At 53.1% G+C, this 16,200-nt stretch overlaps 1 protein-coding gene across 2 annotated transcripts in view; it reads left to right on the top strand.

Moving 5' to 3' along the window:
• The window catches only part of ZBTB16 (zinc finger and BTB domain containing 16), a 235,015-nt gene that overhangs the window by 105,692 nt on the left and 113,123 nt on the right, over positions 1–16,200 (top strand). For both annotated transcript variants that reach the window (XM_045283603.1, XM_004712813.3), the window contains one exon: positions 12,830–12,927. In XM_045283603.1, the coding sequence (XP_045139538.1) occupies positions 12,830–12,927 (98 nt within the window). The remainder of the gene's footprint in view (positions 1–12,829; positions 12,928–16,200) is intronic.

The following is a 16,200-nucleotide window of genomic DNA, read 5'->3' as shown; positions in this document are numbered from 1 at the left end:
CCGTGATCGCATGTCTGTGTCAGGTAAAGATCATTTTTTATGTCCTACTAAAAGAGTATTTATGATATGAGAAGGGTGACCGGGCAGTGCAAACGGTTAAGTGGCTGAAAGGTTGGCGGTTTGAACCCATTCAGAAGTGCTGCGCAAGAAAGGTCTGGCAGCCTGCTGCTGGAAGGTCACCACTACTGGAAGGTCACTGCCTTGGAAGTCCCCCCGGAGCGATTCTAGTCTGCCCCCCCGCGGGGCCCCCGAAGTCAGGAGTCGGCAGAAGCCACAGCAGTGATCATACCACAGCATGGGGGTTAATAATCAGCGACGTGTGGGGGATCGTCCTTGTTTACTTTTTGCTTCCTTCTTGTTTCATGTGTCACATGTTGGTGAGCACACGCATGTGGAGCATACACTCGTTCGTCGGTGTCAGCACATGCAATCCCGTCTCATTGGTGAGGTCCTTCGCATCACGTCTTGTCTCCCGTGCCCTCTACCCAAACTGTCTCACCACCGTGCGCCGGCTCGCCAGGCTCACTGGTTATCACTTACAGCATGCAAAGGCAGTGCCACGAACCGTAATACAGGAGCAGTGGACGACCGGGGCGCTTCCGGCTCTCAGTCTGGTGGCTCCGAGATCAGTACCTGTGGGAATTCGGGACTGGGATTGCAGACACACAGGGTGTCACTGAGAGCCATCAACTGGAACCACACCGCACCGGACGTGTTGAGTGAAATGATGCACATCTGTGGGTTTTGTTGTTGTTGTTGTTGAAAGGGGGCATTTAATGGCATGTGGATACTATCTCTAGGAAGCTACCGTGTAATAAAATGTGTTGAATGTCTGCTCTACACCAGGCACTCTTGTCATTTCCTGTCTACGAACAGACAAGAGCAAACTCATTGCCGTCAAGTTGAGGTCCGCTTCTAGTGTTCCCATAGGACTCTGTCAGTTTCTGAGATGGAAACTCTTTGTGGGAGTAGAAGGCCCTTTCTCCTGCAGAGTGGCTGGTGGTTTCGAACTGCTGACCTTGCAATTAGCAGCGCAATGTGTAACTACTATGCCACCAGGGCTCCTCCGTTTGCTGTCTAGTAGAGCTATAAACCCAAACCCACTGCCACCAAGCTGATACCAACTCAGAGCAACTCTGTCTAGGGCTTCTGAGTCTGTAAATCTTTATGGGAAGCAGCAGCCTCATCTTTTACTTGGGGAACAGCTGGTCCATGTGAACTGCAGCTAGTAGCCTGGTGTTGACATCCTGGCACCAGTGGACTCCTTAGTAGAGGGATAGATTGTGAGCAAAGGTCCAAATATATAAATGCAAATTATGTTCGGTGCACAAAGACAACCAGTCAAGTGCAACTGTAGAGAGTAGTGTTGATGCAGAAACTACCTAGAGAGACTGTGGGTCAAGGCCAGTCTTACTTTTCCAGAGCAGGGTACACAGTAGGTGCCTAATGAGGGTGAGAACCATAGAGGACTAGTTCGGAAGTCATCAAGCATCCGTGAGACACCACCTGGGTGTGGAGCCTGCTGCTCTGCTCGGGACACCTCTTTCTTAGGGGGCTCTGTTCTTGCTTCTCTCTCATTAATCATTGCTGTTGTCAGTTCCCACTGACTGGTGACCCCAAAGAGCAGCTAAGCAGTGCCCCGTAGGGTTCGAAGGGTATAAATCTACAGAAATATTGTCAGATCTTTCTCTCGAAGACAGCTGGTGGGTCTGAACTCTCTACCTCTCGGTTAGCAGTGGAGTGCTTAACCACTGTGCCACCAGGGCGACTTTCTCTTACTGACTCACAGCCTTCCAGTCAATTCTGACTCACAGTGAGTGTGAATACAGTTTCCCAGTGCAGATCCCTAGCCTCATCTCTCTCCTACGGGTCTGTGGGTAGGTTTGAACTGCCAACCTGGCAGCTTAGCAGCCCAGGGCCTTGCACACAGCATCACCAAAGTGCTTTATGCTTTTTTAAAACACACACACACACACACACACACACACACACACACACACACACCATTGTTCTCTAGCTGAAAGGGAAAAAGAGCCAATAAAGAAGCTACTATCTATTTGGTTTTGCTTTTTCCTTTGTTATAATGACAATAAATTTCACAATGTGATTTAATGTCTATACAGGTTAATCTACCCACTCTCTTATCTTGCATTCATAACTGATGCTTTGAAGGATGGCTCTAAAGCTCCGAACCCACGTAGGAAAGTAATTTAATTTTCAGTGTAGTCAAGCAGAAAGAATGAGGCAATACGCCTCAAGAAGGTTTTCAGAACGATTTCATTCCCAAGGACCTTCCTTTTGACCCTGACTCCTATCGGCTCTAAGACAGCGGAGAGCCACCCCAGAGGCTTTCTTCTTGCGGCAGCAGGTCTTTTTCCCAAGGAGCGACTGGTGGGTTTGAACCACTAACCTTTCCGTTACGCAGCTGAGCACTTAGTACTCTCAACAGCCTTGGAGGAGCCCTGGCTCATCTGTGGCATTGAAGGTGATATTTGGAGCCCTGGTGGCATCGTGGTTCCACAGTGGGCTGCTAACCAGGAGCTTAGCAGAGGCTCGCTACCCCACAATCTCACAGGCCCTCAGAGGCAGCTCTACCTTGTCCCCTAGAGTCACCGTGAGTTGAGACGAACTCGATGGCGGTGTGTGCGGTTTTGGGGAAAGTGGGGATGTGTCCAAAGAGCTCAGACAGCCAAGAGCCCAAGATGTCTCTGGTCCTCCCCACAAGCACTCGGGGAAAGCAGGGAGATAACAGGAAGTTCCTCCTCTAGATTTGGGAACCCTCCCACGGGAACTGGCTCTCGGCACAGGTCAAAACCCGTGGAAGGCAGGGAGGAAAAACAAGGAAAGCCTGTTTTTGCATGACAGTTGCTGAATGCCCTTCTAGGGCCTATTAGGGTCTGGAGGGGGTGTTCGGGATTTGTTGTGCTTTCCCCAGAGCTGCCAGCAGCAAGCCCGCCTCACGTGCTGGGTCTGAAACAAGCTCCGAGAAGCTGCAGGTCACCTGATAGTTCACTCTTTTCCCTTTTCTGAAAGCACAAGGTTCCTGGTTTCTTAAAAAAAAAGGGAGAGAAAGAAAGGAAGAAAAGCAAACTCCAAATGTGTGTATTGATCCTTTCCCTGTCAGATCTTAACTGCCCAGGCTGTAATACCTTGCTTACATCGGCCAGGGTTTTTGTGCAGTTTTGCAACATCTCCTTAATCCAGTGAGCATAAATAGAACATTTCAATCATATTTGGCTACCAGGAACTTCGCAGATAAGCAGGCTAAGACCTTGCTGAAAGAGACTGTATGAGATTGTGTGCGATAAGATCATCCTATAGCCCCGCACACAAATGAAAAACTTTTGTTCTTGGTGAAATTTGTTGATGGAGATAGTTCAAATAAATGACTTAGGAGAACTCGGTATTTTAAAACAAAGGCCTGGTTACGTAACAGCCGGGGGCCTCCTGGTGCTCCGTTGCCATGAAGCTCCATCTCTGAGCCTTTGCTGCAGGGAGATTAGCATGTCCCTTTGTCCCTTCGGACATGGTCTCCCGGTGCTCTGAGGCAGCCCGGGCTGGGCTTACTGTACGTGGTGTGGTCACGGCGGCAGGAAATGCCATGGCCCTTCCTCGAGTTTCCAAGGTTCAAGACCGCTCGGCCCGCACTTCAGTGAGCCTGATCCCTGGCCGAGGAAGGACGTGCGGCTTGTTTTCTCTTTCAGAACCTCATGAGGCATCTCTTTCGGACGAGATGGACAGCTCTTTTTGTACTGGTGAAATGTGTGTGTGTGTAAAACCAAAAGACAAACCCCCCAGTGCAACCCCGTGTGTGCAGAGTAGATGTGCTCTCCTAAGTTTCGGAGCCTGGCCCTTTGGCATCAGGTTGTCAGGCTTTTCTTCCGAGGGGCCTTTGGGTGGGTCTGGGGTGGGTCTGTCAGCAGCCTACGGCTTCCCTTTCGGTGTCCCCCAGGGACTCCTATTGGTAGAAGGTGTGGTCGTTACATAATTTCGTGTCAACTTGAAGATACAGCAAAGTGTAGGGGTGGTCTTCAACTCGTCGATCAGGCCGCAGCCTGATGGTGCCTCCTGTGGGAATGGCCTGTTCATAAGAAGGCCCCAAAATACCTCCCTCTCTCCCTCTGCCTTGACCTTCCGGCTTGCAGGCCACCCAGAGAGCTGCTGGAGCCCTGCCACATCCCCACTGACCTCGGATCCACAGGACTTAGCACCCACCGCCACCGCACAATGCACTTTCTGCATTCTGCGTCATTGCATGTGGCTGCATGGGCCTGGAGGGGGACTTAGGGATGAGTATCAGATTTAATGGACTTAAGTTGGAGTGGGCTGGGATGTTTTCTTGATGTATAGTCACTCTATGTGAGGCTCTTTCTTATACATAGACGGTGTCACAGGATTTGTTTCTCTAGTCCACCGGCCTCTCACAGAGAGGATGAGTTTTCCCACCTCTACCTTTGACCTCGTTGAGTTGAATTTCCTCTCATTTGTTTGTTCTTTGATTTGACAAAAATGCACGGAATGGAAAGATGGAAATCCAAGTATGAGTCCTCGGTTTCGGGAGATTTCTGTCCAGCTAGTCCAGGCTCATGGTAGCCCCCTGGCTGCTCAGTTTTGCAAACCAGTTTGGGAAAAACTGGAACAAGTATCCAGTGCAACCCTCAGAAGCAACAAAGCCCACATGGAAGAAGCACACCGGCCTGGGTGATCACAAGGCGGCAAAGGGATCAGGCATCATCAGAACAAAAAATCTTACCATAGCAAATGAGCGGGGAAGTGCGGAGTGGAGACCCAAAGCCCATTTGTAGGCCACTGGACATCCCCTTGCAGAGGGGTCTCGGGGAGGAGACCAGCCAGTCAGGGTGCGATATAGCAACGATGAAAAGTACAACTTTCCTCTAGTTCCTAAATGCTTCCTCCCTGCCACTATCACGATCCCAATTCTACCTTGCAAGTCTGGCTAGACCAGGGGATATACACTGGTAGACAGGAACTGGAAACATAGGGAATCCAGGGCGGATGATCCCTTCAGGACCAGTGGTGTGAGTGGCGATACTGGGAGGGTAGCGGGAGAGTGGGTTGGAAAGAGGGAACCGATTACAAGGAACTATATGTGACCTCCTCCCTGGGGAACAGACAACAGAAAAGTGGGTGAAGGGAGACGTCGGACAGGGCAAGATATGACAAAATAATAATTTATAAATTATCAAAGGCTCATGAGGGAGGGGGGAGCGGGGAGGGAGGGGAAAAATAGAGGAGCTGATGCCAGGGGCTTAAGTGGAGAGCAAATGTTTTGAGAATGATGAGGGCAATGAATGTACAAATGCGCTTTACACAATTGATGTGTGTATGGATTGTGATAAGAGTTGTATGAGCCCCTAATAAAACGATTGAAATAAAAAGTTGCGAGGATGTAAAGTGACATCTGGAGCTAGTGGTTTGGCCACGGTCGTGTGGCCGTTCCTGGCAGAGCTGGAGCTAAAACCAATCTCTGGCTTCCAGTGTGGAGTGCCAGTCAGCCCCGTGCAGCCTGCAGAAGGGGAACTGGTATACGGCAGGGACCTCTCAAAGAAGGAAAACGCCAGTGTTTCCCGCTGAACCGAGAGAAGAGTGGCCAGACTGCACCTGGGTAAAGGCAGAAAGTGTGTGACACTCAACAACGTATTACGAGGGGGTTCTGTTGGGTTCTGGCTCCTCAAGGTTGCACTACACACACACACACACACACAGTTGACTTTAGTCCGATTAGAAGTCGACTGCCAAGCCTGCCTTCTGAAGTGCCTCTGGGTAGACTCGAACCTCCCACCTGCCATCGGTTCACAGCCAAGTATGTTAGTTGCTTGCAGCACCCTGGGATTCAGTCAATAGACCACGCTCGTGAGCTAGATGATTTTTGAGAAAATACGGCTTCTTCGGTTTTTCCTCCACCTCGCTTTTCAAGGTTTCAAAGCAGCCACGTAGCCACCATTTCTCACAGCCTCGCTGAGCTGGTTCCCCAGCAGAGAGGCACCCTGCGTGTACCCCTAACCTGCAGCATCTCAGGCATTAACTGCTACTCCTGCCCCTCTTCATCTTTTTAATTTGTTGTTTGAAAATCCTTGCCTTTTATTGGTATATTTATTTTATAGCATACATAAAGAGCTGTATTAAAAAATAAATTGTGTTGTAAAAGCATTCAGTAATGTTTATTAATATTGACTAGGCAGGGAGCAGCGAACTCTATTGCTAGAAAGATAATTTGTGGTAATATCAGCTAAGCATTCAAAGCTTGTGAAATGACTGTCTAATCTCAACATTAAAAAAAAAATACTGAACACGAGGATACTATCCCTCACGCCTTGAGAAAAAAATGACCCCTCTCCCCAGCCAAGACTAGCTTCTTTTATCTGCCCTCCCTGGTGTACCAAGCCTCTCCTGTGGGTATGGGTCCTGCCAGGGCTGGGTTTTGCCATTAGTTCACCCACTGTCTTGGGGTAGTTGGCAGTTGCTTCACTGGCAATGGCTTGTCTTTGGTCTGCTCTGCTGTGTGAGGGCTTGGAAGGCACGGTGATTCTGCAATGTGATTCTCATGGAGCTTGTCGTTTGGGGGAAACTGAGAATAATGGCCGCATCCTGCATCGTGCACGTGGTCTTCCAAGAAAGGATGAGGGGCCTTCGAAAGGTTCCTGGAATATGGAACAGAAAGATGCAGGACGAGTGCCCGGCCTAGCCTGGACTCTGTCACTGTTGGTGACCTGGAGAGATGCTTCTTGGGATGCTATGATGTCATTCTTAAGAATTAAGGAACATGATTCCCTGAGTATCCCAAATGCCTTCTGTGTGGTCAGCTCTGGCTAGGCTGGAGGCCAATGGTAGCATAGGATTATATGGGAGATTCCTTCTCCACGAAAACACTTGTGTAAAAGCGACAGGAGATTGAATGGGATATGCCAATACCCTGCTACCTCCCAGAAGATGCAGTAAAGGCCTGACAGATAGCCTAGTAGCTTTTCATCTGCCCTCCTCTTACTGTAAACGTTAGAGCCCAGCATGCCTTTGGCTGTTCGCCCTTCTGGTCATTTGAAGGAAAAGATCAATGCACCCTGCAGGTGGAGGTGTGACGTGTGAGGGGCTGGAGGTAAAAGAAGGGCCTCATCGGTGAAGGAAGCTCTCCCCATTCCAGTTCTGTTTCTGCGCAGACAGGGGACTGAGCTACCAGGCTTAGGAGCCAGTGGGGGTTTCCAAGACTGAGCCCCGCCGGGCTGGGTGAAGGCCAGGCCCAGCAGGTCTGGTGGACCAGGGCCTGAGGAAGTGAGGAGGTTGGCATGGTGGTTGAGGCCTTAGGATCAGTGGACATTTATGGAGAGTATTGATTCCCAGGTGGGAGGCAGCCTTTGGGATAGGAGGGTCATTCAGACCGCGGCTTAGATCCCCTGTTCCTTGTCCTCTAGGTAACCCATAGAAGCACTTGGTGGGGCCAGTTTGGTGGCCATGGGATCAGAAGGCACAATTCCTACAGACTGGGGTGAGTGCATGTGACAAAGCCTCAGATCAAGGATGAAGGGAGTTCGGAAGGCTTTCTGGGAGGCTTGGGCTGAGTGGTGGGTCAGGGAATGGAGGTAGGGAAGCTGAGAGCAAGGACAGAGTACTGGTCAACAACACTCGTAATGCGGATTCCCCACTTTATTTGTACTCGTTCAAGGATGGGAGAGGGCAGTACATAGTCTGACTCTGGAGCTCCCTTGACTTGTGTTCCCAGATTACAGGCCCTAGTCCCAACCCTGGGCCGACCCAAGGGAACTTGCAGGCCAGGCAATTTCACCTCCCCAAGAGGAGAGTAAAGGAGGACTGCACTTTAGTTACTACAACTATGTCCTCTTTCTAAAGCTTCCTCATGATCTGTTCCATCTGTGCCCCTGGTCTCGGGGTGTAGGGACGTGGGAAGAAATGCCAAGCCTTCAGCCCCCGTCTCTCAGACTAGCAGCAGGGCCAGCTTTTCCCCGTGGGCTCTGATGCTTCACTCAGCCCGCCCCCTAGCCAGACTCTCCTCCGCAAGGGCTCAGCTGCCTGGGATAGGATTGGGCGGAGCTGCTCCTCAGCAGAGTCCATGTGGTCTGGCCACCCCGCCACAGGAAGCGGCAGTGGGGTCGGCTGTATCAGGAGGCTGAGGACTCCGTCTGGCGGAGTCTGCCCGTGCAGCCATTCCCTTTGCTGTTGCTGTCCTAAGTGGGCTAGGGGGTGAAGCCTTATCCCGAGGGTGGTCTGGAGCTCAGGCTTCCTATTGCCACGACACCTTCACGAGCACTTCGCGGATGGTCCTTAGGAGCCGTCAGGACAGAGTCCGGGTGCTGAGCCCAGGAAGCTGCTGAACTGGGAGTCATTGTCTGGACGGGGGACCGCCTGCACCCCACGCCCACACACACCTTCGTTGCTGTCGAGTTGCCGCCAGCTCGTGGTAACCACACGGATAACAGAGTCAAACGAGGCCAGGGCCTGCCCCAGCTTCACGTCATTGGTGCCCTCCGGTCCATTGTGCCGCCACTGTGTCAGAACGTCCCTCTCCTTCACTGGCCCTCCACTGACCACACTTGAGTTCCTCTCCAGGGACAGCCCTTCCACCTGCGTCCAAAGTGAGGTGGAGACTCAGCCGGTAATCTGTGATCGATCTGTAGGGTTTTCATTGACTGGTTTTCCAAAGTAGATGCCCAGGCCTTTCTGTCTAGCTTGCCTTGGTCTAGAAGCTCTGCCGAAATCTGCCCGCCCTTGGGTGGGTCCTGCCTCTACTAGAAACATTAGTGGCATTGTCTCCAGCATCCTAGCAACATGCAAGTCACTGCGATAGGACACCAATGGATGGGATGATGGACATCCCACTTTGAGAAGGGTATTTCTTCAGTAGCATTGGGTAATCCTTGTAAACGAGGCTCTACGAAAAAAGGAAATATCGACACAGCTTTGAACCGATCCAGAATGGCACCAACATGGTCTGACGAGCTTGATTTAACTGCCAGCTTGATTTAACTAATAAGAGTTGCATGGTTGAGAATCGGGGTGCAAGGGAATAGGTCTCCATCTCCCTTTACTTGAAAAAGTGGTCAGATGAGCTTAGTTTTAATGTCTTGTGATGATTCTATTCCCTTAAGAAGACAGATAGAAACCTCTTAGTTCATTTTTTGCTTATGTCTTTTTGAACAGTAGTGAAAGTTTGTTACACCCGACACGAGTTGACAAACCGCGTCAGGTGTGATCTGTCGGTCGTTCACCCCTGGAGATGGTGGAGAACTCGAGTCTGATCCCCAAGAATGGGTGGTTGGGACAGGAACCATCTGGGGGAAGCGGGTGGAGACTCGCCTGAGTTGTGGACAGAGGTGCAGGGGCATGCTAGAACTTTCACAGTGGTGTCCAGCACGGCCTCTTTGGGAGGAAAGAGTGTGAAAACTACGGCTGGCCCCAGGAGTCTGCAGGAAGCCGTGAACGTACTACCAGCTGTCATCCTCCCCCGGGTCACAGTGGAGGCCGAGGCCTCGATGGCCAGGGCAGTTCTGCCTTGTGAAAAGAGGACCGGACCGGGAAGATGTGGATGGGTGTGGTCACGAGCAAGGAAGCCGGCCGATTTCCATTCTGAGGAATGGCTTTGCCCGGGGTTGGAAGAGGGGGGCTGAGGGAAGGCAGTTGTGGCCTAAGGGGCGACAGACCAGGAGTTCATAGAAGTTTGTCCTTTTGTTCCAGAGACGTACTGGAACTTTATTTTTAAAAAGCCGTTCTACAGGCTGTGCCTCAGAGAGCCTGCAGGCAGCCAGCTCCCTTGACCGTACTCAGGGCCTTCTCCGTGGGCACCTGCACAGTCTTTAACGACGAGGGTAAACCAGCCCTGGCTCTGCCCGACCCCCAGGCGTGTTGTCGCCTTTTCCCTGTTGAACTTTGGGTGCTGGCGCAGGCTCCTCTGCCAGGGCGGCAGGGCCTTTGCCCTTTACTACCTGTGGGATCTCGTGGACTTCATGCTCGTCTCTGGCCGCCTGTCCCGGTGTTGCATTAGTGAGTCAGTTGTAGGGCAGTGTTCCTGACCCCGAGGATTGGGCAAGGTAGGGAACTCATGTTTGCGAAGCCTGGGAAACGCAGACAACAGAGTGGATCCCAGGAAAGATCGGTGATAAGTTCTGGTAGTTTCTTTCACTACCAGTCAGATAACCATGACTAAAGACAAGACACTCAGGCTGGTGGGCTAGGTGACTTTAACAGGCATGCATCTCTGGAGTTGGGCCTAGTTCTTCTTGTGTTCACCACGCCTTGTCACAGCATCAGGACAAGGGGGCATGGCTCATGACATGGACGGATTTGGAGGACAATATACTGAGTGCAGTTAGTCAGTCACACAGGGACAGGTAGTGTATGAGACCACTGTTATATTTTTTTAAAAAAAGGTTTTAGACCAAAACCTGGGGAGAAGTGGGAACCCGACAGGAGGAGCTTAGACTAATGAGGACTCCTGCCATCTGAGGACTGGTCACACTAGAAACTGTTTGGTAAACAAATCCGAATCGGCATCTGTGCGCCTGCTTCTCCTGACAGCCTCCCTCCCGGACATCCTGGGGAGCGAGCAAGTCGCCACGAGAAAGGGATAGAAATACAACTGACCTGTTCCAGACCTGCCCACGAGTGGGTGTGCGTGGGTCACACGCTGGACCATTAGTGCCCTTGGGAATGCCTTTTGGAAAAGCCAACATCTGTCATGCTTGGGAAAGTGGTAGGGATACTCCGTTATCGTGTGCGCGCGCGCGTGCGCGCTCACGTGCGCCCGCACGCAGTGGGCATATGCACTCACATGGTCGGATGCATATTTAAAAATATACTCCACCCAAAAAGCTTTTAGTACGTGCGCCAGCGCCCAGCGTTGTGAAATGTATTTATAGTAAAGACTTCATATTTCTCAATTTGGATCGATCAGTCATGGATAGGCATCAGATGATGGGGGGTGGGAACGGGAGTGCACGACCGCCGTGGAGGAGGGTGTGTGTATGTGTGTTTGAGAAATCACTTGTCTCTGGCACAGGGTTCCAAGGAACACAAGGAAAACAGCGTGGTTGGGAAAGACTCTGTGCGGAGGCTTGGGCGTGATCTCTGCTGGGAGGCTGGCAGCCAAGGAGACACTGTGTGCTGTCTTCAGGCCACCATGGTCTCCAGGAAAGCCCCCAGGGGGCACAGCATGATTTTGACACCCTGCTGAGTTCTCCTGTTGGGATCTGGAGGGCACCCACTCAGTGGGTGGCTCGGCTCCTTTTCCTGGTCCCTAGCACTGAGCCTAGGTCTGGATACTCCCAACTTGAGTGGATAATGGCACCCCATCTCTCTGCCCTCGATTTTATCTCGCACCAGTACCAGTTCTCCGACCTTTTTACGATGGTCCCAACACGTCAACATGCTGATCGCAAGATGTGGTTTGCTCTGAGACGGCCTGTCTTCTCTCCTGCTTGACCCTCCACCCTCGCCGGAATCCTGTCTCTGGCTGCCTTTGCCCGCCCCATTGTTTCTGGGGGCTCTGCTCAGAGGCTGGGGCGGAGGTGGAGGCTGGCTCCCTCCCTGCGATAGCTCATAAGAACTCCCTGAGAACAGGAGTTGGGGGTTGGGGGAGGACAGGCAGTGTTCTTGGCCAGACAGCCCACACTCCAGCCGGCGCACCCAGGCCCTCTTCCCAGTGCTCACCGCCCGCCTTGTATGCATGCTTCCTGGCATCTGAGGGACTCCCATTGCTGACTCGTGGCTGAGCAGGGTGTCTGGTGGAAGAGGTCTTGCTTGGGAGTCAGGATCCAAGTCGTCTTGCAGGCCGGGCGGGTGAGCAGTTGATGGCAGCTCTCCTCCCGCTCAGGGATGATACGGTGCTCAGCCCAGCTCACAGAACTGCGGGCATGGTGAAGCGGAACAAGGCGCTGGGAGGAATGGGCAAAGTCAGTGCGGTGGCTGCCATCCTTGACTTGGAGAAGGATGTTACCCACTTCCTTCCAATCCATCCTCACGGCAGGGCTGAACCCCCGGCGAGAGACATCAAGACCCTTGCCACGCTGGAGCATGTGGGGAAGGGTAGTGCTGGAGAATCTTGGCAGTTCAAAGAAATGGCAGGAAGAGTGACTTGTGTCCATAAATACATCTGTTCGTGGAGAAGCTTCTTAGCACCCCACGAGTGCTCGTCTCTGTAGTGGCTCTGGGGATATGAGAGAAAACAGAGGAGCGGTCTTCCTGAGCCTAATCATCTAGTGTGTGGGTGTGTGGGGGGGGAAGGTCATAAGAACACTCAGCACAGTAAGGGTAGTGCTGGGACCAAGGTAAGCCTGTCTTACAACATCTTCTGTGCTCGCTCGGCCGTGAGCACATGCGTCTGCAGATTCTTGGGGGGTATTGGCTCTTTGACCCCGATTTCGGCTCACATGCTGTTGTTGTTAGTCCAGTAGAGTCACCTCTGACTCATGATGGCAACCCCTCACATGCAGAGCAGAATCGATCCATTGGTGATGGCCTCGTGGGGCAGACTGCCAGGCCAGCCTTCTGGAGTGCCCCTGGGTGGTTCCGACCAACGGTCTACTGCTCTGGTTGGCTGTGGTCTGGCCTGTGCCACAGTAGGGATGGCAGGAGGATGTGCCTCCTGGAAGCAGACCAGCAACGGGCGGGCGGCCTCTTCATGTCCATGGGGAAGGGGACAGTGAGGCTTTCGAGGACCCGAGGATAGGTCTCCATCGGTGCCCATCTCCAGCACCCTGTGCTCCCTCTCCCTTCTGAGAGTTGGCCTCAGCCCGGGCAGGGCTTGAGTCTTCCTCCTGTGTGGCCAGAGCAGCAGCAACCTCTCCTTTCCTTTCTCCCGCAGGAAGCTGCACAGTGGGATGAAGACATACGGGTGTGAGCTCTGTGGGAAGCGCTTCCTGGATAGCTTGCGACTGAGAATGCATTTACTGGCTCATTCAGGTAGGTGATGATGCCCTGATGGGCCCCGTCTGGGAGCCTTCTGTCGCCTCCAGCCCCCAACTCAGAACTGACTGTGCTGGCCAGGGCCTTGGCCCACCTGGCCTGTGAAAGAAGTGTTCAACGGGGCTGCTCCCTCCAGGGTCACGGAGCACCCCTACCCTCATGCTCCTGAGTTTCCCAGGGCAGCGTGGGCACCCAGTGCCCTGTGTCGTCTACCTTCCAACGTCGTCTGCAGTTTCATTAGCAGAGCAGTGGTAGAATTAGGTTCTCGCTGTCTAATGAATCTGACTATTGGGTTCACATTACACGGGAGCCTTTAATTAAATAGATATAGAAAGGTTGGAACACAAAGCTAGTTATAGCATGCTGGGTTTTTTTCCTTTTTGCAAGTTAATTTTATCCGATTCTAGTGGGGTTGGCTGCTGATATTTTCGCTCATGTTTTGACTGGAAGATGCAAGCAAAGCTGTTTTGCCCCAGGAGGCGTGGAAAGGGGAGAGGTGCCTGCCCTCCAGCCTTCCCAGCAGACCTCAGTGGAGGGAAGAACATGGCCGGTGTGCTGCCGCTGCTGCTGCAAGGCCGAGGAGCTGCTAAGGCTTCACCATCCACTTGCCAGGGCCACTGTTCCCTTCAGACTCCTTGCCTTTCAGCCGTGTGTGTGTGTGTGTGTGTGTGTGTGTGTGTCTTTTTTCTCAGATAGAAGAAGATCACCTTCTAGAATCCTGATCAAAAGGACAACAGCTGGGAACTGAATGTCAAGTGCTCAGTGGATCCCAGACTTTCGAGAACCTTTGAGGCAGGATGAAACCCCACAACTATTACCCGGAACTAAGTTATATACTTTGCACCCCAACTACCCCCTGACATCTTGTACGAACTGAGTTGCAGTTTGGCAAGCCCACTTTCTAGGAGCATGGTGCCCCTTTTAAAGAATCCTCTTACGTGAGGTCAGATTGGAGCCGGCGGCGCGAACGAACGTTTCGGTGAGAAGCTGAGGGGGTCGGTGAGTTTCAGATGGTGGTGGTGGAATCGTTCGGAAAAGGAGGAGGAGGAGGATGGCGATGGCAGCAGGATTGGAAGGGTGTGATCAGTTCCACCGGGCAGTGCGGGCAGACGTGGCTGACGCCGTGTGTCTGACTGCGCGTGCTGTCAGGCACACCAGAAAGAGGTGATCCCACTTGCTCTTGCTTTGCATGCATGTGTCCACCTGCCGGCCTTTCTTGTTCCTTCTCCGGGTGGTCTCAGGCGTCCGATCCCGGCAGGCGGCTTTGTGTGGTTGCCACTCACAATGGCCCGAGGACCACAGAATGCAACACAGCCATCCTCGCCATCTTTGTGAGGCTGGGCCCATTTTGCAGGGTGTCCCTCACCGTCTCAGCGGGCAGTTTAGCATCTAGGGAAAGGGCATGGGCTTCGGAGATAAGACGGAGTTGGGGTTCCTGCCCTGTCGGCAACGTGGGCAGCTTTGTCTTCCCCACCGCAGTTTGGCATGTGCAAATGCTGGTATGACTAGCTCACCAGACATCTTCTTGTCAGGACTAGGTGAGAGAATGCGTGCTAAAGGCATGCGCACGCGATGCCTGACACACAGGTGGCATTTCATAAAAGTCGACTGCTTTTGCCGACCTCTCCTTTCTGTCACCCCGGACATGTTCTCATCACCTTACAGCAGAAGCATCCTGTCTGTCAGTGTCCACCCCATCCATGGCCCAGACCATGGTGTGCACGGTCATCTAAGTGCGATGGGTGGGTTTCCACTCGCCGGAGCCCGTGGGAAATGCTATCTGTCGTCCTGGCCTTCCTAGCTTTTCCTAAAGGACTCTGAGGAGTCTCCCCTCACTTCTTGGTCTTCCCTCTCCCAGATCCAGGCACTGCCCAGCTGCTCAGTCCCAGGCCGCCTTCTCACAGAGCCCCCTGTGAGTTTGTCCACTGAGCCCCTCACGCCAGCACTCCGCTCCTCTCTGGGCCGCTTTCTGAACGCACCCTCTGCTGCTGCTCAGCATTGCACTCAGAGCTCACGTGGTGGTAAGAGCTCACTCCACCCGCCCAAGAACCCAGTCAGTCCTCCCTGCTCCCGACCCCGGTGGGGTCTCCAACCCTGCGGTGGGGACATGTAGCTCGTGTCATCCTCGGCCAGCCCCTTGTTCACGCGCCCTCGCCCTCTTGCTAGCTCAGCCCCAGCACCCCGAGTTCCTCATGGCCCCTGGCTGCCTTCCGTCCAGGCCTCTAGCCAGACTCAAGGTTGGCTTGACCTGTTCCCGGTTGCAGAGGTCAGAACCTGCTTCCGTCTATTCCGTCTGCCCGGGGTCATTGCCCCCCTCCTTCCGCAGTGGTCCCCCACCCCAGCCAGAAGTGATCCTTCCTCTTTCTGTGTGCCAGGCTTGCTTTCCCCGATGTTACCTCTGGGCACAACTGGTCTGTGTGTTGTGATTCATGGTGGGCTTGACTTTTCTCCCCTACCTGGGAGGCTGGGTGACAAAGTGGAAGAAAGGTGGGTACCCGCCTTGGCACCGTGTGATCTTGGAGGAACAGTGGGACCTCTCTGAGCCTCAGGCTCCTCCCCTGTGGAAGGAGGGTATTCGTTCCTACCTCTGACAGGTGATCATCGCCCCTTCCTTCCCCACTTGGGGACAGACTCTTTTCCTGCAGACTCCCTTTGTTACACGAATTTAATTGTAAGTACAGGTGGTATCGACTCAATTTCTTTTTGGAGGATTAACTAAGAGAATGAATGTTAAGGGTAAATGTCACACAGCCGCCTGGCATACAGATGGTGTTTAATAAATGCGGATTGCTCCTGCACCCACTTTTCTGGAAGCCTACAGGCTGCCTGCAGTCAGTCTCCTGCCTGGTCTCTCCTGTTTAGGCTCTGTCCAAGGGCTCATGGGCGGCAGGTGCGAGCCCCTTTGCCCAGGTGGCACCCCTCTTCCCGGCATTGTGACCGGGTGGTTGGGGAGGGACAGGCAGAGGGGACAGAAGCTGTGCGCATGCTCTCGTGGGGGACGGGGGCCCCAGTTCAGACTAGACAAGGGCTGTGTGCCCTCACCCCGGGGAGCCCGGGCTGGCTGGAGAGGGGCACGCAGGACCCCACGGAGATGCCACTCGAATAGTCTGGTGTCCTGGGAATCTTTCCTCCCGGTGCCTCCCTTCCCGGGGACTGTTTGTGCCAAGTGATTTGTCCCTTGGAAGCTCACTTGCCAGTGCCCTTGTGCCGGAGGAGCTGCTGAGGGGGGAGCGGTGCTGAGTCATAATGGTGCTTTAACCTACCCTGCGG

Source organism: Echinops telfairi, unplaced genomic scaffold (genome assembly GCF_000313985.2).
Source record: "Echinops telfairi isolate 266 unplaced genomic scaffold, ASM31398v2 ScPeMD7_7463;HRSCAF=8501, whole genome shotgun sequence".
Classification (NCBI taxonomy): Eukaryota; Metazoa; Chordata; class Mammalia; order Afrosoricida; family Tenrecidae; genus Echinops; species Echinops telfairi.
The sequence above is the reverse complement of the archived record's forward strand: the minus strand, read 5'-3'. Positions and strand labels throughout refer to the sequence as shown.